Here is a 23,616-nt window from a genome sequence, read left to right as displayed (position 1 = left end):
GATACTACAATATTTAAAATGCATATTTTATTCAAACAGTAATAGCGATCTTGTCTTATTTTTATTTATATCTCACGATTTTTTTTTGTTTTACTTATTTCTAAAATTATTTGTGCAGTCCCACAAAGGCTAGAATATTTAGAGAAAAAATGAACAAATACCCGTTCCGAAGATTTAAGTATTCATTGCCACGCGATTAAAGTTCTCATGGGATGCAGTGAAATAAAGGGAATGATTTTTGAAAATCTGTTCTAAGAAGAAAATCGAAATCTGTGCCTTCGGTAACAATTATGCTCTTCGATTATAAAGCCTTCCCGGCCAAGTGTTTTATATTGCTTCCGGTAGTGAATTTAGTCTACCAAATTTTGTTAGACGGGTTGGAAGGTTCTAACTAAAAAGGTAATAAAATACTAATGCGACTTCAAATTTAAGTTGTGATTCAGGGTTAAAAAATGTCTTACTCTTCACTATGCGGGTGTAACTTAAAAAATACGAAACAAGCCGCGTAACATTTTTCTGTCATAATGTTGGACGCTTATAACATAGTAATGTGTTATTGGATTGGTTGGTTGGTTGGTAAACGACTAGACAATGCGCGATTCAGGCCCCAATGTGGTTCTTAGCCTCTTGTCCAGTAACTCCTATCCCTACCTCCCCGCGATGCCGGCTGGGGTACGAGTAACCATAGGAAAGATCGAGTAACCAACCCCGGTGGGACCTTGGTCGTATGCTGACAGGGAAGGGGGGGCTTGCCTTCTCTTTACAGAGAGCGAGCCTACCCGAGCGTCTGTTCCCCATGTTGGGGCGGCTCGAAACAGCGTCTGTTCTCCATGTTAGGAGCGGCTGATTACCGTCCTTGTGTCAGTGTGGGACTCTAAACAGTGTTGACACGATGGCCCTCCGGCGAGACAGGAGGTTGGTGCAGGCCTGACAAGCCGCCCGGAAAACACATGTTACGTACGCTCAAGAAAGAAATACGACTCGGAATAATCGGCAAAGACCTACGCAACGAACAAAGGACTACGATTGGAAGCTTGGCACATGGAACTGCAAATCGCTTGGCTTCCCAGGATACGACCGAATGCTGCATGATGAGCTTCAAATCCGCGGCTTCGATGTCGTAGCACTGCAGGAACTTTGTTGGACGGGACCGAAGGTGTGGAAAAGTGGGCATCGAGCGACTACCTTCTACCAGAGCTGTGGCACAACCAACGTTCTAGGAACGGGATTTGTAGTGTTGGGCAAGATGAGCCAGCGCGTGATTGGGTGGCAGTCAATCAGTGATAGAATGTGCGTATTGAAGATCAAGGGCCGTTTCTTCAATTACAGCATCATCAACGTGCACTGCCCACATGAGACGAGACCCGATGACGAGAAGGAAGCATTCTTCGCGCAGCTGGAACAAACCTACGACAGCTGTCCACGGCGGGATGTAAAACTCGTCATCGGCGACATGAATGCTCAGGTAGGCCGGGAGGCAATATACAGGCCCGTGATCGGGCTGGAGAGCCTGCACGCGGTAACAAACGACAACGGTCAACGATGAGTAAACTTTGCAGCCTCCCGAAGAATGGTAGTTCGAAGCACCTTATTCCCCCGGAAAGATATCCACAAAGTCACCTGGAGATCACCTGATCAACATACGGAAAATCAAATCGACCACGTTCTCATCGACGGGCGATTCTCATCACGACGTCATCAATGTCCGCACTTACCGCAGTGCCAATATTGATTCTGACCACTACCTTATCGCGGTTTGTATGCGCTCAAAACTATCGACGGTGCATAATACTCGTCGCAACGGAAGAGCAGCTTGGCACGGCGACTCTTGAAGACGGCTGGAGGAACATAAGATCCGCCGTGAGTAGCACTGCTGCAACCGTTCTAGATACGAGGTTATCGAATCGAGGAAATGACTGGTTTGACGGCGAATGTCAGCAGTTGGTCGAAGAGAAGAATGCAGCAACGGCGAGGATGCTGCAACACCGCACTAGAGCGAACGAGGAACGATACAGACAGGCGCTGAACAGACAGAACACGGTTTTCCGGAAGAAAAAGCGCCACCAGGAAGACCAAGATCGCGAAACGATGGAACAGCTGTACCGCGCAAATGACACATGGAAGTTCTATGAAAAGGTGAACCGCTCACGTAGAGGCTACACGCCACAGGCCGAAATGTGCAGAGATACCAGTGGTAACCTTCTCACGAACGAACGTGAGGTGATCGACAAGTGGAAGCAGTACCAAATACAAATAATAATACCCCTAAGTCCCATACAAACGAACCGCCAATGTTTGGTTCACAGCCTGAACAAGTAAGCCTAGCAAATTACTCCCTTTCATTGCGATAGTTTGAAAATGTGGAAGGAGATCGTTTCTGGCAACGCTTTATGCTAGTTGCTACGGCGCAAAACAAGTTTGTTTGTTTATGTTTTCCGTTGCTGTATTGCAACAAATTCAAAGGTACACTCCAGCTAATCGATGGATGAAGAATTGCGATATATTTTGGCAGTGATGGGACTTTATTTCATAAACGGGCCTTGGTGTGGAACATGAGTACGATTCGTATACGAACCACGGAAACAGCGATTAGCGCTCTACACGATAAAATAAAAGTTAAAAGAGAAACAGATGCAAGCTGTGTATGCGTTTTCCCAATAGTCACTCATCTATGCGTGATCCAGACAAATTGATTATAGCTCAAACGGTGGCAGACACAGCAGTTTTTCTTTCACGATGTATAAACTTATTAATTGAATTATTCTCTATTAGTATTATGACGTAAAGGTTCCCCGCATTTAGAAGATGTTGGAAAAAGTCTTACTCCTCTGACGGGAGTGATTTGCAATGAGAAGAGACATTCTAACATATAATACTGAGCAATTTCCGAAAAGCCAAGGAGCAAATTTCTGAAAAGCCAAGGAGGACAAAAAACAAAATCCGATATGGAATAATTGCAATTATACTGCAAATAAAAATATTATTTTTGAATATTAGTTGTTGTATTCCTAGAAATGACTTGGTAATACAGCCACCAATTTTCGTTACCTCATTCGCATATATATCAATCGGTCATTTCCAACCGATCATATCCCGGTACACTTTCATGAATAGCCTTAAGTATGGCGATCGCAACCAAATGTTGAGCTAGCGGCAACCCCAACAGACTAGACAGTGGAACATGCAGTTGGATTGAGAACATTCCATATCACTTTGGAGACCGATTCCGTTGGTCTGCCGGCGAGGAATGATGAATCCGTGAGTCAGCCTAGCATTCGAAACGATTTCCACTGAACTGCTAACTACGGGTAAATAAAGTGATAATCTGCCAAATGTGTACGTTTTGAGATTATTGTAATAGTCACTTGCAGAAATATCAATAGGCATTTGATTCATATAAATTGGTTTCAAAGCGGATGTGGATATTATTGGAGACAATGATTCGCTTGAGAATTACATAACCATTCTGCCCGTTTTAAAAACATTGCTAGCGTCTGATTAATCTGTGCTAGGATCTGTGTATTTGTCGGTTGTCATGGTAGTTTTTCTTAAGAAGCATTTCAGTGTTTTTTCAAAAGTGCTCTCCAAAACTGATCTATAGGTAAATAAACTGTTAAACCCTGCAAGTAACAGAACGTTAATAATAGGAATGCATACAATTAAAATTCTCACCATATCTCATACACAACAACATAGTTCAAGTTAATTTTTCACTACAATAAACAGTAACTATGGTGAACTTGTTCTTACCCTTCAGTGTTGCTAGTTTTATAGAAAACTCGCTAAAGTACATTGTCACTCTGACAGTGTATCATGACAGTGTACCGCACGATGCAAAATGTGTCCTTGAAAATTTTTCGAAGTATTCCGTATTATAATTTGTATTTGGCAGTACTATGACGAGCATCTGAATGGCAAAGCACAAGATACAGAGAACGGAACAGAAATCAATCTGATCTGTCGGAGATAAGTGAGGAGATCGGCAAGCTGAGGAACAACAAAGCCACGGGCAATGACCAGTTACCAGGCTAGAGCGCTGCACTGGATGATTTCTAAGATTTGGGAGGAGGAGATTCTACCGCAGGAATGGATGGATGGAGCGGTATATCCCGTCTACAAAAAGGGCGTTAAGCTAGATTGTTGCAATTACGACGCAATCACATTGCTGAACGCCGCTTACAAGGTACTCTCCCAAATCCGTTGCTGTAGTCTATCACCAATAGCTAAGGAATTGGTAGGTACCAAGCGGGATTTACTGGAGCCCGCGCCACTATGGATCACATATTCGCGATAAGACAAGTGTTCCAGAAGTGTCATGAATACAACGTACCCACGCATCACCTATTCATTGACTTCAAAGCGGCATACGACACAATCGATCGAGAACAGCTATGGCAGATAATGCACGAATACGGTTTCCCGAATAAATTGACGCGATTGGTCAAAGCAACGATGTATAGAGTGATGTGCTACGTCCGAGTATCTGGGAAACTCTCGAGTCCCTTCGAATCTCGGAGAGGGCTACGTCAAGGTGATGGACTTTTTTGTATCATGTTCAATATTGCCCTGGAAGGTGTAATTCGAAGAGCGAGGATCGACACGAGTGGCACGATCTTCCGAAAGTCCGTAGAACTTTTTGGCTTCGCTGACGATATTGATATTGTGACACGTAACCTTGAGAAGATGACGTAAACCTACATCGGACTGAAAGCTGAAGCTAGGAGTATCGGACTGGCCATAAATGCGTCGAAAACAAAATACATGAGAGAAAGAGGCTCTAGAGAAGAAACACTACGCCTCCCACCACGAATATTGATAGACGTTGACGGTATCGAGGTGGTTGACGAGTTCGTGTATTTGGGCTCACTGGTAACCGCCGATGAATACACCAGAAGAGAAATTCATAGACGTATTTTGGCAGGGAATCGTGCGTACTTTGGACTCAGAAATACCCTTCGATCGAGAAAAGTACGCCACCGCACAAAATTGACCATATACAAAACGCTCATTAGACCGGTTGTTCTCTACGGTCACGAGACCTGGGTTGGAATTTTTCAACAAGTTTCTTGAGGCCACTTGACTGGAGGCAAGTGAAAGTTATCATCATTCAAAAGCCGGGGAAACCAGCTTCCAATCACAACTCATATAGACCTATTGTCATGTTGTCCTGCATTAGAAAATTGTTCGAAAAAAATATTCGTCGACGTTTCGATACTTGGGTCGAGACAAACGGCTTGTTGTCAGATACTCAGTTTGGTTTCCGTAGAAACAAAGGGACGAATGATTGCCTTGCATTACTTTCGTCTGACATACAAATTGCCTTCGCTCAAAAACAACAAATGGCATCTGTATTTACGTGAACGATATTGTCTAGTAACCCTAGACTGAAATCAAAGATGCAAGATACCTTAGATAACTTGTCCTCCTGACTCAACTTTTTTTGGCATTAAAAATGCCTTACTCTTCACTATACGGGGCCGGGTGTCAATTAAAAGTTTTAAAAATAGCCGCGTAACCTTTTTGTGTCATAATTTTGAACGTTAATAACTCGGTCATTTGTTGATGGATTGTTATAATTTAACAACCAATCGATTCGGAAACTTTTAACTTAAACATGTATGACGACGTCGTTTCAGTATTTCAAAAGCATACTATTGAAAAAATTGTTGGAATCGACCTATGTTTTCATCCACCAATCCCTGCTTTACAAAATGACGTCAACTTCTTGTTCGGCATAGGAGGCTTTGCGTCATGCATAAAAAACACCGCATCGTTCTGCGTAGTATGAAGAGAAATCTATAAATATAGGCGGCACAATATTTCTTTGCCTAGTTGATGTTTGACTGCGAATGAAACAAGTAGCTCGTCCAGTGAGCTGATGACTGGATTGTATATGCGTTCACTTGCTGGATTGTCCCTTTTGCATTATGTGTTGGTGAAATTTCCTGCTGTCTGCACAACACCGCTTCGTGTTCGATTGAATATCTTATATATCATCTAGCTATTGAAGAACCGAATCAGCGTGGTTATCGGTTCTTTTGAAATATCCCATGTATTTAGCAAATTGTTGGTCGATTTTGCCATTAAAAATGCCTTACACTTCGCTTCCCGAGACTGGGTGTCAAATTAAAACATGCAAAACTAATCGCGTAACATTTTTCTGCCATAATTTTGAACGCTCATACCTCAGTCATTTGTTGATGGATTTATATAATTCAACAACCAATCGATTCGGAAACATTTAACTTAAACTTATGAGCTAACTTCATTTGAATATTTCAATTGCATTCCATTGAAAAATTTATTTGAATTGAGTATTTTATTTTGGTTCTCTGGTAACTATCAGGCTAATTTAGTATTATCGGCAATAGATCTAATTCGGATCTAATTTGCAGCGCTTGTTCCTCGATGATTTGTTAATGGATTTTCCTCATTTAAATGATTCCAAAGCTTCAATATTGTAAGCTTAAAAATGTTTTAATTTGTCAACGGATCGGTTTGCATACTTAAATCTCCATTCCCATACGAACAAAACGGTGGCGCGAAAATGGATTCAGTATAAAGTTGTGTTATGATGATAATCATAGATACTTCTTCTTCATTATATGTGACTGAACAAGTTGTTGTCCCACCAGGAATTAAACGCTTCAAAAGATTCAAAATTAAATTCTGAAACTTATCTAAAAGCGGTCTCCTCGGTTTAGTAGTATAAATGAGTTCCACAAGCTCACACATACAGTACAATTAGATGCAATATCATATAATATCAAAGATAAACTCAAGGTAAGTTTACCTACGATTTCGTTTGAATAGGAACCCTCGTAGAATTTGGTTAACCGCCAGTTTCAGTTCAATTATTATTTGCTTCAAAACAATAAGCGTCTTATGGCTACACGCGTTGTAACTATGACAATGTTCATTCATGTGTTAATAACATCAAGTTACAATATGAACAAAATTTCTGAATTTTGTTGCGTATCCATTTCGTATATTCCTAATATGCCAAAGCGAAAATCTATGTAAGTAACTAAATATTGCTAACTATATTCAGGATTAAATCTTTAGGTTGTTTGTATCTAAAATTGAGCTTTCAAGTAACTTTGAATTCTAGTTAAAGGACGTTATTCAAAATCTTAACAATGTAAAAAATTGTGGAAAGGGATCAAAATTGAATATAATTAATTATCAAGAAAGAATCTAATTGTCAATTTTATCATTCGCCAACAATCTAAGCGTTTAAACTAGAGCAAGTTTGTAATTGGTCAATTGAAAAAGTTTTTAGTTTAGTGTATCATCATCTCTTTATTTTTGTATATATGTATTATGAAGACCCTAGAAACGTTCCATTTTTAATGTTATAGTGCTCGGTCGTGTCTTGAATACAACCCTCTAATTTTTTTCGACACATCCATGCGCAATGGAAATCCCAAAAATATTTTCAAGTAAGTTCAGACAGAGAAAACTGAGAAAATGTTTTACACGGACAGATCACGAATTGAATGGGCTACTGGGTTTAGTATGTTCAACAATAATGTTTCGGCCTCATTTAGGCTTCAAGAACCTGCATCTGTTTATATAGCAGAGTTAACAGCAGTTCATTACAGCTTGAGTGTAATCGTCACATTATCTCCCAACCATTATTTCCTCTTCTCAGATAGTCTAAGTGCAATTGAAGCCATTCGCTCAAACCTGACTGCCAAGCATGAACCTTTTTTCTTAGGAAAAATAAAACAGCGCTTGAACGACATCTTGAATTATAATTGTCAAATCACTATAGTCTGGGTCCCGGCTCATTGCTCCATTCCAGGCAATGAAAGAGCCGATATTTTAGCCAAACGTAGTGCTATCGAGGGTGAAATTTATGAGTGACCGATTGCTTTTAACGAATTCTATAGCGCATCTCGCCAAAGCACACTTGCCAGCTGGCAAGCTTCTTGGGATAGAGATGATCTGTGTCGGTGGATGCACTCAATTATTCCTAAAATATCCACAAAGGCATGGTTCAGGGAACTGGATGTGAGTAGGGACTGCATTCGTGTGATGTCCAGACTCATTTCCAATCACTACACGAATTGGACTTTCCGAGACTAATCATTGTGCTTGTGGAGAAGGTTATCACGATATTGATCATGTCGTTTGGACATGCGTGGAGTACCGTGATATCAGATCTCAACTAATAAATTCTTTGCGTACTCAAGGTAGACCATCCAATGTCCCAATTCGCGACAATCTTGCTTGTCGTAACCTTCCTTACATGAAACTTCTTTATCATTTCATTAAGACCATTGGAGTTTCAGCCTAATTTTTATTTTATGTTAGACTCCTTCCTCTTCCATTAGTTCAACCAATAGCCAGCTATCTTATATTGATAAAATGTGATGAACTGATACAAATAAACCTGAAATAGTCATAAAATCATGTACAAAATAAATCTTTTTTTTATTTAATGGAATTTATAATAGCAAATCGCTTGATAAAAATACAATTTAGATTAACTAATGTATTCCGACATACTTTTATGATATTCGAAATATATTAGCTTTAAAGTACCATGTATTGTGGATGCTACGGCGAAGAAAAACTTATGTATATTGCCTTATGATACAAACGTTTTTATGGAACTTTTTATTATTGCCTGTTTTCCTAAGTTTGTAAGTAGAACTTTAACAGGCAATGTCGCTGTTGTCAAGAATATCGGATCATAGAACAAAAAATCATATGGATATTATATCTCTGATCTCGTTATCTGTTATCTAGTAACTTTACCCTTTTGTTTATGGTCAAAGAACGGTCAGTGGAAAAAATGCTGTTCAGTAAGCTATGTGATACTACCGTCAAAAAGTTGAAAGCAGTATAGCCTTTCTGTGCTACAACTCCAGTAGGTGCTGACTCCACGATGTTAATTGTGCTTAAACTAGAGGCTACCTTAACTGCAAATGGCGCAGTATCGGTGCAGAAAAAATACGCTCATTCGGTATTTTTAACGATTTATTGTGTATAGTGCTTTTCAAAGCTTTTTTAATTTATTTTAGTATCCATGCTTCTTGTATCCACCGTGATCATGTCCGTGGTCTTTCCCATGTCCCTAGGATGAAAATAGTGAAACTTCGTAAGTATTTAATTTATGCCAATTATTTTCAAAACTTACGTGACCTCCCTGCTGTCCGTGAGTAAAACCATGCCCACCTTGTTGGCCATGTCCTCCCTGGCCAAATCCTTGCTGCCCGTGTCCTCCCTGGCCAAATCCTTGCTGCCCGTGTCCTCCCTGGCCAAATCCCTGCTGTCCGTGTCCTCCCTGACCAAATCCTTGCTGTCCGTGTCCTCCTTGACCGAATCCCTGTTGCCCATGTCCTAACAATCAATATTTCTATTACATTTTGTTTTTGTAAAAATGTAAATTTCTATCTTGTAGGTATTTGCCAATTATTTATGTGTTAAAGAATTTACCATTCAAATATCAACTATAAGGATTTCATTAGTTTTCTACATCGTATGGAATAAAAGGCAAACCAATTTACAAACCTCCTCCATCGTATTTCTTGGTGTAACCGCTTTTACCTGAGCCACCATATCCTCCTCCACCACCACCACCTCCGCCATTGTGATGATCAGCCATTGTTACCACCAAAACAGCGAAGATTGTTAATAACTGCGAAAGTAAAAAGTAATTTTAAATTTATCATGTGTTAAAAAACACACACAATTCAAAACAGGAAACATTTTATAGAAGTATTGATCAGAGTTTGATCTAGAGTTTGTAGAATGGGGCTCAAGTTTAATTTGGATTATATCCTAAGCCTAGGAAGCAAATTTTTTGACTTTGCACCTTCTCGATGAATTTAAACACTTGTAAGACAACTTCGTTGAAATCCAAAATAAGAATTCCCGATACTATTCTTAGCATTTTTGTTCTCAACATCTACAAGCGTAAACATCAGACCGAAAGTTTTTTTTAACTTAGTTGAATTTAAAATTTTATTTTTCAAGTATTTTTCTTCATTTCACGTGATCGAGTAATAGTTTTCGAAAAACAAATAACACAAATTATCGCACACTAATATTTAAAAATATTATATTTTAGTTAAAAGAATAATTGTACAGCCACTCCGAAAATGCAATTTTTTTTGGTTCACATTCGTTGACAAATCAAGACAAAAAAAATCGTGTAAAAGGGCTAATTTTAGCATAAAAGAGTTTCAAATGAATATCACAAAAAACACTAAATGTTCAAATATCGTTAATAATTTGACGCAAACACTTTTAGTAACTGTTCGAACTATTTTAATCCTGTTCATGAAAGCAACATGATATGTCCATGAAATAATGAAAACGATCCAACGAACCATCATCTAATAATATTTACATCTTAAAACATATTCATTCCATAAACGGTATCACTTTGTTTTTATAAAACACCTATGATAGTACTCACGATAGTAGACTTAATCAGATTAATGCCATACCATAAATTTAGACATGTTGATGAAATTTTGTATTAGATTCGATCCGCGTTTAACTTGTTCCTGATGCAACAGGCACTGTAGCGACTGAAATGTTCTGTTTCTATGATCGGTTTCCATGCCTGATAATGCTTTTTATAGGGAAATGCGATTGAATTGTATTCTTATGGCTGATTCTTTACTTTGGGAATCCCTGCACCAATACGTCTCTGTATTTGCATAGCACCTATTTCACCTTTCAAGTGGGTCAAGAAGAGCTATAATTTTACGACAAAGAAGTACATGGTTTTATCTGAAAAAAAAAAACCCTGTTTAATGCCACCTAGTGGTGTAATGACACTTCTGTCATATCAATTATATTCTAATACATATATACTGTGATATTCTATTCAAAATGTTTCTCGTCGATTTTTGAAAGAAACCATGGGATTGTTTGTGTATAACCTTCAGAATGAATGAAACACGAGAAAGAGAAATGAGTTTCACTATAGTAGGTACTTCCGGCACCGGAACCCGAGAACTGGTAACAAACTCTACCAGTTTTCATTCAAATTTTGAAGATTTTAGACGATTTTTACCAAGATCTACCATTAGACCATTATTAGAGATTGGGAATGTCGTTTCTTCAATCTCTAAAAAAACCTAGTGAAATTATTTGACACAGACACACACATACATTGCTTAGCTCGACGAAATGAGTCGAATGGTATGTGGCACTTGATCCTCCGGGCCAATTTTTACTGGTCGATTTTTCAGATGATAATAACATAACATTGCATAACCTTTCTATATGAGATAGGTAAAAACACAAAAGAGCTCGGTTTTAAAGATTTTAATCTTACAGTCATTGTCATTTCAAATATTTTATGTAAAAAAATTAGTGACCGGTTTTCTTACTATTTAAATTATTGTCTCTATATAATACATACACACCCAAAACAAATCGTGTAAATTTACTTTTTCTGTGGCCGATAAATTCAAAATCGTTGAGGACGATCTACAAATTTGGCGAACCCATCAGACCAATACATGAACAAAGGGCCCGTATTTTCTCTCGGCGGCCCTGATCATAACCAAAGTGAAATACTGCGTCATATTACGTACACACAAAAATCGTTTGAATTTACTTCTTCTGAAACCGACATATGTCTTCGTCGAAGATGACAAACTTTTACAGTTGACTTAACACAAGGTCCATGCATTCTGATATATTTTCAAATGCTGATCAATATTTAATGGCATTTTCGTTTTTAACGGTGGAACTATACCGGTGTAGGGAAGAAAAGGATGCCTTGATTACACCCAAAGTGGAGCGAATATAGTCTCTGCTACACTACACCGGTGCAGCGCTAAAAACAAAAACGACATAAGTCATTCTTGTAAAATTCAGTCATTCGATGAATTACGTCCTTTGAATTGTGTCAAAATTATATTTGCATCACCTATGAACTTATTAATTTTTTCTTGTGTATACATCACGTGCATCAGAAAAAGAAAACAATATTGATTACAAGCGTCAATCGTAGCGGAACTGAACGAATTTGTAATTATTTACATTTCAACGATCATTCAACAATATCAATGTGTTAGCTTCAGGAATCAGGAATCAACGATTTCGATTGTAAACTTGAATAATGATGCGATTTCTTTCTCAATCTTCATTTGTACTGTTGTCCATTACTTGTAAAACAGCATTTGGGTGAACCGGGCTGTGGAGTAATTTTATTTATTTTTCAAACTAGTACTCTACAATTCGAAAGAAAGAAGAAGTATTGATACGTTTGACCTAAATTTATCCTCTCGGTAGAGTTTCTATGTTTTATTTTTTCACAATGACATCAAAAAGCTGTAGAATTCGGCTTGAAGGGTTCAAGTTTCATATACAAATCGATTCAACTCGTTGTAATGAGAAAACGTCGTTTGTACATAAATTTATTTCATCTCGATTTTAACCATGAGGTCATTCGCCGAGGGCAAAAAGAGGTCTAGACCTCAAATATTGTTTGGGCCAGTTCTGATCAAAATAGTCTTCATGGGACATCTGGATCCGAAACGATATTTGTATATGTTTTACTTATCATTTACGTTTCAATGCCGAAATGTTGCTGCATGACGATGTGATGTAAGTAAGACAAATTTTATATATTTTTATGCTATTGTATGCAATTGTTTCTTAGTACTTGGAAGATTTTGAACAGTGTCCTTTTGTAAGGTATTTTGTTATGATTTATTTTTAGCACGATTCCTTACCGTCGAAATAGTCGACCGATTCTGACATGGTTTGGCGAAGGAAAGGGAGAGTCGGCCGTCTTGGGCCATTTTTCACTTGATATTTTTGCCTTTCTCTATAGAAAGGTATTAGAATTGCTGGAAAACCCGACTTTCGAAAGGAGCCTCGGAGACACATAGTGTTATATACCTTTCGACTCAGTTCGACGAGATCGGAAAATGTCTGTGTGTGTGTGCACTTTTCGAAGATATTTTTACCGTCCAAAAATCTTAACATTGCATGAAACGTCGAGATTTAATGTTATCCCAAAAAAAATTTTTTTATGAGAAAAACGACTTTCTGGATTCTTAATTTTGATATTTTTTTCTAAGTCCCAGAAAGTCGATATAAAAAAAAATTTCGAGATGACACTAAATCTCGACGTTTCATGCAGTTCTAAGACTTTTGGAATCAACATTTTTTTTTCTTTCGGGAATTATTTTATACTTAAAAACAAACAAAAATATATGAAATTAGTAAACAAAAGCGTAGTTGAAATAACTAAATTCGAGTTAATTTATTTCAACTGAAAAGTTTGCAAATTTAAAGAGCTACAATTATTAACTTTATCTAGAGTACATTCATTTAAAAACAATTTTTAAAATTGAATTTACTGGAAAACTGTTTGTCAAAAAATTGTCATGAACGCACAAGTAAAATGTTTGTTATTTTCATCAAAGATTGATTAAAATAAACTAATCCACATTCTCATGTTTTCTAGTTTTAAGCAGCAATAGCAGCAGTGGAATAATTATGCCTTTCTCATATTACTTATGTTCTCATAAATATTATTGCGGTGTTTTTCAAAAAACCAATCTTTGAATCTTGTTAGGGCGTAAACTAACATTAGCTATGAATTGATACAGTTTTAAACAAAATTTAGTAGAATTTTTTTATTTTGCATCGTGCATGACGTTCTAAATGAAAATTTTAAATTTTAAGCACACTTCACCCTGTATTTCCGGAATCGAAAGTCGGATTGGAATGAAATTCAATAATATTGGCGTTACATTTGAATCTTACAGCTTTGTAAAAAACGGGTTTCTCTAGGAAAATTTGGTGAGTTCCTTACTGGACATTTGACTAGTATTTCCGGTACCAGGAACTGCGAACCGATATAACCGAGATCAGTATGTTTTACCAGCAACTAACATAATCAACAAATTGAAACAGTTTTGAACCCAATTTAGCACAATTTTTCCCTTTTTGGCGTCATCGGTTTAAATGACAGTTTGAAAATTTTATGACAGTCCACCCTGTATTTCCGGAACCGGCTGTCACATCCAGATGAAACGTAATAGCAGTTAACTTTCTAGTTGAACCTAAGTTTGTGAAAATAGATAAGACGTATACATTGTACGAATTACAGGACTAGCTTAAAGGATTTTATTCTATTTTGCATCGCCATTTGTAGTTAGAAACAAATTTATTTTTTACGAATCACTCTGTAATTCCGGAACTGGAAGTCGTATCCAAATAAAATGCAATAATTTCCTTCTAGGACATTTCATTTGAATTTAAATTTATTAAAATCGGTTTAGTCATCTCCAAGAAAATTGAGTGCTTATTTTTGCATTTTTTGTATATTTTCGAAATAGACTTCATACACTGTTTCCGATATTGTTAATTTCTTTCGGATCTATTCAATCACTGTATGTTGATATTTTAAATTATTTAGTCAGTTTAATTTACTTAAAGTCATTTACACACTTAGTTGGATTACACTTTACGCAGCCTATCTCTTACATAATGTTATCCACCTAATCGTTAGAATCGACCATGACCGTGAGCATGTCCGTGACCTTGACTATGTCCATGCCCGTGAGCTTGAGCGTGTCCATGAGATTGTGCATGTCCATGCGGTTGAGCATGCCCATGATTTGCACTATGTCCTTGTCGACCACCTTAATTATAAAAGATAAATAACCAATTATGTCAAATGAGTCTTCTAGTGGTAGCATATCAAAATACCTCCGTGACCTATGCTTGCGCCATGGTTACCATGTTCCTGCTTGCCATGGCCGCTATGTCCTTTCTGCGCAGAAGCAATTGCAACCAGAGCAAGTAATAAAAATGTGAACAACTAAAATGAAAAAAAGATTGAATTGAGAGTTTCGTTTTCCGTTATATACTGTTTTTTTAAGTTTCCCAGGCTCGTTGATGATTACGAAAATACGACCTCATTCTTCCGACCTAACACGAAATGAAAGTAATATTGGAAGGTAGAAACAGCCTACTTGGGTTGAATTTAGTAATTTATCTATAGTTTTTAGGAGCAAAAAAGCCCTACACCATAAATAAAATAAACCTAGATTCCCCAGTGCACAGTGGTTCAAAAGCGCAATTTCACGCTCTTAATTGATAACTCATAGGACGTAGTTTTTGAGGTACAGTATCTTCAGCAAAGTTGCTCTGAATTATAGACGCCATCTTTTGTGAAATTTTATTTATGTGATTAATCCCCCTAAAAGTGAGATAAACATTTTATTTTAGCTCAGGGTCAACATAGGGGGTAAGTTACTTCGACAAAGTTGTGCAGAAAGTTATTTCAAACAAGTTTGCTGAAAGTACTATTCCCGTAACTTGAGTGTAACTCAAGATATAATGTATTTACGAAAAGGATGTCCAAAAACCAGTTTTTGTAAGAAAACATATATATTTTCAATTTATATGAGTTTTTCATGTTATACAAAGTTTTTCGTCCTTAAAAACTACACAACTTTCTCGAACATACTATGCTGCTATCATTTCAGTTTTATGAAATATAGTAATTTTTCGAGTTATTTTTAATAAAATTCTAACTTGTCTATTATCAAAAGGCGCAGGAAGGTGCAGATGAAACTACTTACATATTAAACTTCTTCAAAAGGGCTTCCATACCGTGGTTGAATTACTCGTCTGCGATCGTCTGCAGGCGAGATATGTTCTTTTCAAATATCCTTGTCCTTGACATTTTCAATGATAAGGTTCATTGTATTTCAGATCAGATTTCAGTATATATTCATTACTATGGTACTTTCCACAAAATATTATTTTTTTGTGCACATTGAAGTCTATAAATTGAATAGTTTAGTAAATGTTTTGTCACAACTTTTAAAAAAGTCATCATCAAATCGAATTAAGTTATGTCGAGAGAAGTATGATCAAAACTCATTTTTTAGTTATTTGTATTCATTTTATGATAGTTGGCAATGTTCTTAACCAGCTAAAAGACTCTTAGCATCGTTCGACAGATTCTTCTTGGACTGTTTTGGCCATTCACGAATATTTGTAACCAAAGGATCCAATGAAACTAATTACCAATTCATGGGATCCCGATTCGTAAGTGATCTGGATTGCTCGCGTGTATAATACTCCCGACATCTGTATAAAAGAAACTTCCTAATCATTATGAACAGTACAATATAGCAAGCGTTTATCGATCTCCACTTTAAATGATGAGTAGAAGATATTTATCCACAGAGCTTTTCTATAGAAAAAACTTACCAAAAAATGACATAACGTAATTCGACATGATGATTGCCTTTTTTCAAAGTCGTGGCTTCTTATCTCACTTTTAAAAAACGTCGGACAGTTACTTTCAAAAAACCGTCTGTAATTATTACTAAACTTTTCTATTTGTAGACTTCGATGTCCATAAAAACCTTTTATTGTAAGAGTTTCCATGGTAACGAATATATACTGAAATCTGATCTGAAATACAATGAACCTTATCATTGAAAATGTCAAGGACAAGGATATTTGAAAAGAACATATATCGCCTGCAGACGATCGCAGACGAGTAATTCAACCACGGTATGAAAGCCCTTTTGAAGTAGTTTAATATGTAAGTAGTTTCATGTGCACCTTCCTGCGCCTTTTGATAATAGACAAGTTAGAATTTTATTAAAAATAACATGAAAAATGACTATATTTCATTAAACTGAAATGATAGCAGCATAGTATGTTCGAATAAGTTGTGTAGTTTTTAAGGACGAAAAACTTTGTATAACATGAAAAACTCATATAAATTGAAAATATATATGTTTTCTTACAAAAACTGGTTTTTGGACATCCTTTTCGTAAATACATTATATCTTGAGTTACACTCAAGTTACGGGAATAGTACTTTCAGCAAACTTGTTTGAAATAACTTTCTGCACAACTTTGTCGAAGTAACTTAGCCCCTATATTGACCCTGAGCTAAAATAAAATGTTTATCTCACTTTTAGGAGGATTAATCACATAAATAAAATTTCTTAAAAGATGGCGTCTATAATTCTGAGCAACTTTGCTGAAGATACTGTACCTCAAAAACCACGATCCTATGAGTTATCAATTAAGAGCGTGAAATTGTGCTTTTGAACCACTGTGCAGTGTGTTAAATGCGCAGGCAACTTTATGCATGCATTTCAGGAGCATTTACGCACCCATTCTCCACCAGACGGTGCTTTTGCTGTCACGGGTTGCTCAACTATTATTACTATTACACTGGGGAATCTAGGTTTATTTAATTTATGCTATCACACTGGGACATCTATGTTTATTTGATTTATGACAGTAGCTAATGGAAAAAGTGCACCCGTTTCTCACTTGAAGCGCTGGTAATGTCTCCGTACAATGGGAAATCTATGTATGCCTACAGTTAGTAATCCAACAGATACATATAAACGATTATCGTAAGCTGAGTACAAAGTTTTACAACTGCCCCGACAGCAGAACGTAACGAAAAATACTGTGGAAGGAGTTTACAAATAAACTTTTATAGCGTTGCGAAACAGGTGCAAATCAAATAAGTGGGAAAATCGAATGAAAACGACATATACTGGATAAAGGATCATAAAAGCCGTAATAAATGAGAGCGTACTGAATTCTTATAAGTTAATGAGATCGAAGATTACAGGAATGAGTTTTGCATGTGCCATTAATTTTACGTCTGTTTAAAGGTTTATGTTGAACTTATAAGTCACGCCAGCAACTTAAAAAATAAACTGATAGCGCACTAATGAGTTGAAGACGAATTGCAATCAGTCCAATATTGTAATTGATCTGCCACGAAAATTTGCACTGGAGAATGGCGATCGAATAGCAACATCAAGATCGATAAGTTTACATTGTTCTTGATAGCTTGGAAGGTTGCAGAGATCTTTCGAAGGAAGCCTACGAAAAGAAGAAATATATACTTAATAGTTTCGGTGCGTTGGTAGTTTGAAGCCCAGACAGCAAAATGACAGAAGGATTCCGTTCACAATATGTTTCACTAAAGTCCCAGTGTGACAAGAATAATAAACCCAGACATCTTAGAAGCTTTGAAAATTGTGTATTCTACGTGATCCTTGAAATTGTATTTTGAATACCACAGTACAACAGGTCCTTTACGTTAGATTTACTCTGGAAAACAGTTTTAAGGATAGTATAGTTGAATTAAATTGTTGTGTGTTTTCTGGCGTCTTCCAGATGTAAAATAAGATGATAATAAGACGAAATAGTTTAAAATCGTTGACGAAATATATTTTCAGACGTTACAGAAACCTGCTAGACTGCAAACAATCCAAGAAAAAATACTAAATTCAAGTGTGTCTTATTAGACAGTAGCTAGAGGTGCTAGTAGAATGTAAAATTTCCTCGGAAAGTTTCTCTGATCAGACTTCTTTGCAGAGTTTCTCTGATCAGACTGATATTCATTTCAAACTAGAATATGACTGTTACAAACAAATTTCTCACTTCAACAAAAACAATGATCTCTGTTTGATTTGAATCAAAATTTTGGTTTAACCAAACGAAAAATATATTTGTTCAGATTTAGTTTATTGTTGAAATAAACTAACTATTTATTACATGACAACTAAAATTGAGTTAATGCAAACGGCAATGTCCTTGTTGACTCAATCCTGTTATAGCTTTATATAAAAAAAACTTGGTTCAATAGATCTATGATCTTATTTGTGTATTAATAAAACTAAGTTTACTATTTAAATGAACCATATCAGTTTTATTTCATATTAACCAGCGCAATTTTTTCTCGCGTGAATAAACCAGAGCATTTAAGTCTCCCGCGGATAAATAAGATAAAGTGTATGTATTGATAATTAATAATATTTTATAAATTTGTATATCATAACATAACACATTTCCTTTACATAAATTATTCTATCTTTATTTTGGCCGGTCTAATTCGACCATATACCAACGTCAATGACGAAACGGCTTAAAAATTATAAATAATTGTTTTTAAGGAATTTTAAAACGAATTAAAAGAGGTATAAAACACTACCTAGTAAATTAATTTCAAAGAAATCGTTTTATTCTTAAAAACAAAAAAAAATGATTTCAACAAACAAAAGCGTTAGTTGAAATAGCTAAATTTTAGGTAATTTTTTTTAGCTAAAAGTTTGTAAATTTAAAGCGCAAAAATTCTTAACTTTATCCAAAGTTCGTTCATTTTTAACAAATTTTTCAAATTGAATTTACTGCGAAATAGTTTGCCAAGAAATTTACAGGAACGCTCAAGTAGAATATTTGTTGTTTTTATCAAAGTGTCGATCGAAACAAACTAACCCACTGAGTAAAATTGATTATCATGTTTTGTAGTTTCAAGCGGCAATGTTTTCTAAATTAAGCCAGATTTTCTTTTGTCACTATTTTAACAAAAAAATCGTTGCGTGAAATCCAAATTTGGTTATATTAACAATTTTTTCCTACGTGTAGAAGAACTCATCGAACCCCAATGCCGCTTACAAATCTTCCTGCTCATCTTTCGCTTTCAAAAAGTTGACAATGCCAAACGAAAGTTATTTTTTCAACGCTATTGTTCATTCAAGCTTGATTCTAGGTTGAGTTTGGTTCTTGTGGTATATATTTTTTTCCTTTTTCTTGAAGAATATTTTAAATTATAAACTGAATTTACACATTGTAATATTGAATGAACGTGTGATCTGGAAATTTAATTAAAATCAAATCAACAAACTATCGAACTATTATCACGAACCATTACTTGCCTAATCCACTGACGACCACCAGCTGGAAACTGGATCCCCCAAAGATGCGATAATTAACATACGATAATCAAATCAAATAAGACAATGTAACAACTAAAGAAATCATCTTAGTCTTAAGTACATATAAGAAATGCCCTGGCATTTCACAAAAAAGAAAATAATCTTGAATAAAAAAAAACTTACTTCTAACTAATAATATAAATATTACCCAAGCAGTAATTTCAGGTAACTTGTGAGAATATTGTTCTAGAATGGTAATATTTGTTAGATATTTTAGATACGTAATTTCACGCGTATTTTTAACGAGTGCGTAAATAATTGTTTTGTTGTAACTGTTTTGATTTTTTCAAGCCTTTTTGTAGGAGTATTGTTTATGAAACTTTTCCGAAAATCTGAATAAGTTAAGTTCCAAATCGGGTTTTAAAACTGGTTGTGCAATATGTTGATTCGAGTAGTTTCCAATTCGATATTCGCTGATCAAGTGTTACTGATATGAAACATATCGAGCTTTCCATGACGTTTGATTAGTTGCACAACTGTTATTGAACTTATTTTTAGAAGCTTGTTGCACATCAAACATTCAAAATGCGCTTCGCCAATCGCATGATAGTTACAAGAAGAGTAAGGAATACAATACAATAATATTGGGTACACTTAATACTACTTAAATCAACAGATGAAACCATCATAGTTAAGATCATACACATTCATTGTTAACTAGTAAAAAGCTAAAATTTAATTGAATAAGTTCAGTACCATGCAATGATATATCTGTTTTAGAACGTACACGAGCCTACATTCCAAGTAGCAAATGTAACTTACTGATCTTTCAAGATGTTTTACAATTGATTTAGAAATGTTATTTATGTAAGATATGTTTAGAAATATATTCTAAAATTGGTTGTGCAACTTATCACTGTTAAGTGTCACAATATCACCGAAAAAATCACTGTAGAACAACTTTAAGTGCATCTAAAACAATTGTGCAGTAAATCGTCATGTAAAACGGGAGTAAGTGTAACAATTGTGCAACTTATCAAAAACTTTCCAAACGGCTGTCATAATTGTACCGGGCACAATATACGTCGAAATTACTATAACTCTTTTGTGGAAGAAAAATTAGTGAAATGATTGATGCTCTCCGCAAGGCAAAAAATGCTAAGCCGAATGCTGTAAAAAATATATTTCTGCAGAGTCCGCATTGTTTTGGCTGCCTCATGAATTTTTAGATCAGTGTGCGCAGTTTTCTTCAGTTTTAGAAAAAAACATTTATATAAAGTTCAAAACTTACAAAAAAGTTGTGCAAGATTTATCTGTTTGAATTGAACGCAAAACTTGCAGACATGAGATTATTATCATAAAAGTTGCAGGAATACAGCTTTATATACGCAATGAAAACAAAAATCAATCAGATAATTTGTATTCGGATTTCATCTAGCGAAAACAATTAAGCAAACCTGCCATCACTTATTTAACGGAAAGTTAATTTCATCATAGTGTGACAAGAAGATATAATATATTATTTATATATTACCGCTTGTGCAACTTGTTTTTGCAACTCCAGCACACGGATTTGCCAAAATAATACATACAGTGTATATCACAAAAGTCTGGCCCTCTAAGATAAATGACTATACTGTATTGTTGTTTAATTCAACTAGAAGATTAAAACTGATAAAAAACAAAACGTAGAGAATTTCTTTCCGAAATATTAACAAGTTAATGTTTCCTGTTATTTAGATAATATATGTCATTACGTTGGGTGAACCATTTTCTATTCAACTCACTGTTACAATCGATGCCATATTGGAAAATATTCAAGAAAAATCATTTCGAGATTTTTTTACACATTAGTTTGATCAAAATCGTCTGAGAATTTTAAAGAATGTTTGAATACACGTATTTTAAACACCATTCCGATGATTCGCATTAAAAATAAGACTGTTATTTTCACAGAAATTTGTGTACAATCATCAAAACACGTTAATTTAAAGGCGCTTGAAAATTTCGGGCGTACGAATAGATGTTTCACCATAAAAATGCAGTTCGTTGTCGATTTTTCATTTACGAAAACACAAAAGATCAATTCTACAATATGTAGCATTATCATTTTGCATGTGGACATTATTTTACCAGATGTTTGTGTTGAGAGCAGTTGTATTGAAAATCAAATGTGAAACTTATTTATTGGAAATTATGTTTGTTATGTTTTTGTAAACGTCATTCCATTTCTTGTTCACATTACGTAGTAGATTGCACGAGTTTCACAATTGTTTTTTCGCTGATTTTATTACTGCGTTTTTGATGGGATCGACGCATGAGTTTTTGTATCAGTTGCACAATCGTTGTGAATAAATGTTCGTAATAACGGATGAACTTGAAAGTATGTTGCACAACACAGAAAAATTGCGCTTTTTCCATAACACAACAGTTACTATAGAATAGTGGTATAAATTAACTTGATAAATTGCACAATCAGTAGAAATATACAGGACAGCAACTTAACATGCTACTTGGGATATTTACACAACTAAGGCATTGCATCAATCAATCGTTTCACAAAAAAACTGTTCTAATCCACCCAGTGGTGTAATGACGCCTTTCTCATATCAATCATACTATCATAATATGTGGTATTCTTCGAAATAATTTTCTTCAATTCTTGAAAAAAAAACCGAAATCGGTTTAATTGGCCGTCTACTGACGACTACCGGTTGGAATAGTTTTGAGGATGATTTAGAATTTACCACGTTTTCCGTTTCGCCCCTTTAAGTGATGGTATAAATTTTTTAACACACTTTGCCCTATAAATCCGGAACCTGAAGGGCCTTTTATCAGAACCTAAGTTTGTGAAAATCGGTCAAACCATCGCTGAGAAATGTAAGTAAGTACTTTGAAATTGGAATTTTTACACGAATCACCCTATAATTCCAGAACCGGAAATCGGATTCAGATGAAACTAGCCCCCGGCTAACTAGTCCCGGTCTCCCCTACACATATTTTGATATTTTTTGCACATTTTACTCCGGAAGTCAGATCCAAACATAATTCGTGCATTTTGTATATGACCATAAGATCTTTCATTTTTTATCCCATAATTCCGGAACCAAGGTCGGATCCAAATAATATTCCGGAAATTGTAAGGGATCAAAAGATATTTCATTTGAATCTAAGTTCGGGAAAATCGGCCCATCCATCTTCATGAAAAGTTAGTGATCAAAAACGTTACATACACATATACGCACATCCACACACACACAGACACTTTGCGAACTCGACGAACTAAGTCGAATGGTATATGACACTCGACCCACAGGGTCTTGGTTCAAACGTCGGTTTTCACAGTGATTGCATAATCTTTTTATATGAGAAACGCAAAACAATTTCACGTTTATTTATTTTCAAATTAACTACAAATTTAATCTGGTGGCATTATCCTGATCAACATACCATTAAGAATTTAGCCATGCTGGATAAAGAATTTTGCAACTGCACAAAACTACTAATTAATTCAAAACTAAGACGCGTACTGATGCCGCTGAAATTTTGTCATCAAGCTTTTATACCCAATTTGCTATACGTTTTCAACGGCTCCATGGATTATATTGACGGTTAAGCAATAGTGACTTCAGCGGCACGGAAGAACATCACAGCAAATAAGCATTAATTTTAAGACGAAAAAAATGTGTCATTGCCCAGTCTTCTGAAGTACGTGGTCAAACGTTATCGAAAAAATTGGTTTATTTTGGCTATACTCATTCACCACAATTCGGTAGGAAGACAAGATGAATCAATGAAAACATGAGATCAAAGTTATGGGTGTTTGCTCTCAAGCGCTCTGTTTACAAATAGCCAGTCGCCTTAAGATAACCTTGTCAGCTTATAGTTTCTCATCTTACCCTAAACAATC

The 23,616-nt window shown here is 35.7% G+C and overlaps 2 protein-coding genes across 5 annotated transcripts; both read right to left on the bottom strand.

Moving 5' to 3' along the window:
• Positions 1-8,970: 8,970 nt before the first annotated feature.
• LOC131437986 (uncharacterized) lies at positions 8,971-10,579 on the bottom strand. 4 transcript variants are annotated; one of them, XM_058607711.1, is made up of 4 exons: positions 10,464-10,579; positions 9,523-9,649; positions 9,149-9,351; positions 8,971-9,085 (listed from the first exon to the last, which is right to left on the bottom strand). In XM_058607711.1, the coding sequence occupies exons 1-4, from the start codon at positions 10,476-10,478 to the stop codon at positions 9,029-9,031; spliced, it is 402 nt and encodes a 133-aa protein (XP_058463694.1). In that variant the 5' UTR covers positions 10,479-10,579; the 3' UTR covers positions 8,971-9,028. The 4 variants fall into 4 exon arrangements, with proteins under 4 accessions (XP_058463694.1, XP_058463695.1, XP_058463696.1 ...); XM_058607712.1 differs by having other exon boundaries at positions 9,559-9,649; XM_058607713.1 differs by having other exon boundaries at positions 10,433-10,569.
• A 3,767-nt stretch (positions 10,580-14,346) lies between these two features.
• On the bottom strand, positions 14,347-23,225 carry LOC131437738 (antifungal protein-like). The gene is made up of 3 exons (XM_058607277.1): positions 23,157-23,225; positions 14,701-14,812; positions 14,347-14,633 (listed from the first exon to the last, which is right to left on the bottom strand). Exons 1-3 carry the CDS (start codon positions 23,172-23,174, stop codon positions 14,497-14,499), a joined length of 267 nt encoding a protein of 88 aa, XP_058463260.1. The 5' UTR covers positions 23,175-23,225; the 3' UTR covers positions 14,347-14,496.
• Positions 23,226-23,616: the final 391 nt, after the last annotated feature.

This window comes from Malaya genurostris, chromosome 3, assembly GCF_030247185.1.
Source record: "Malaya genurostris strain Urasoe2022 chromosome 3, Malgen_1.1, whole genome shotgun sequence".
Lineage (NCBI taxonomy): Eukaryota > Metazoa > Arthropoda > Insecta > Diptera > Culicidae > Malaya > Malaya genurostris.
This window is presented reverse-complemented; position numbering and strand designations above follow the sequence as displayed.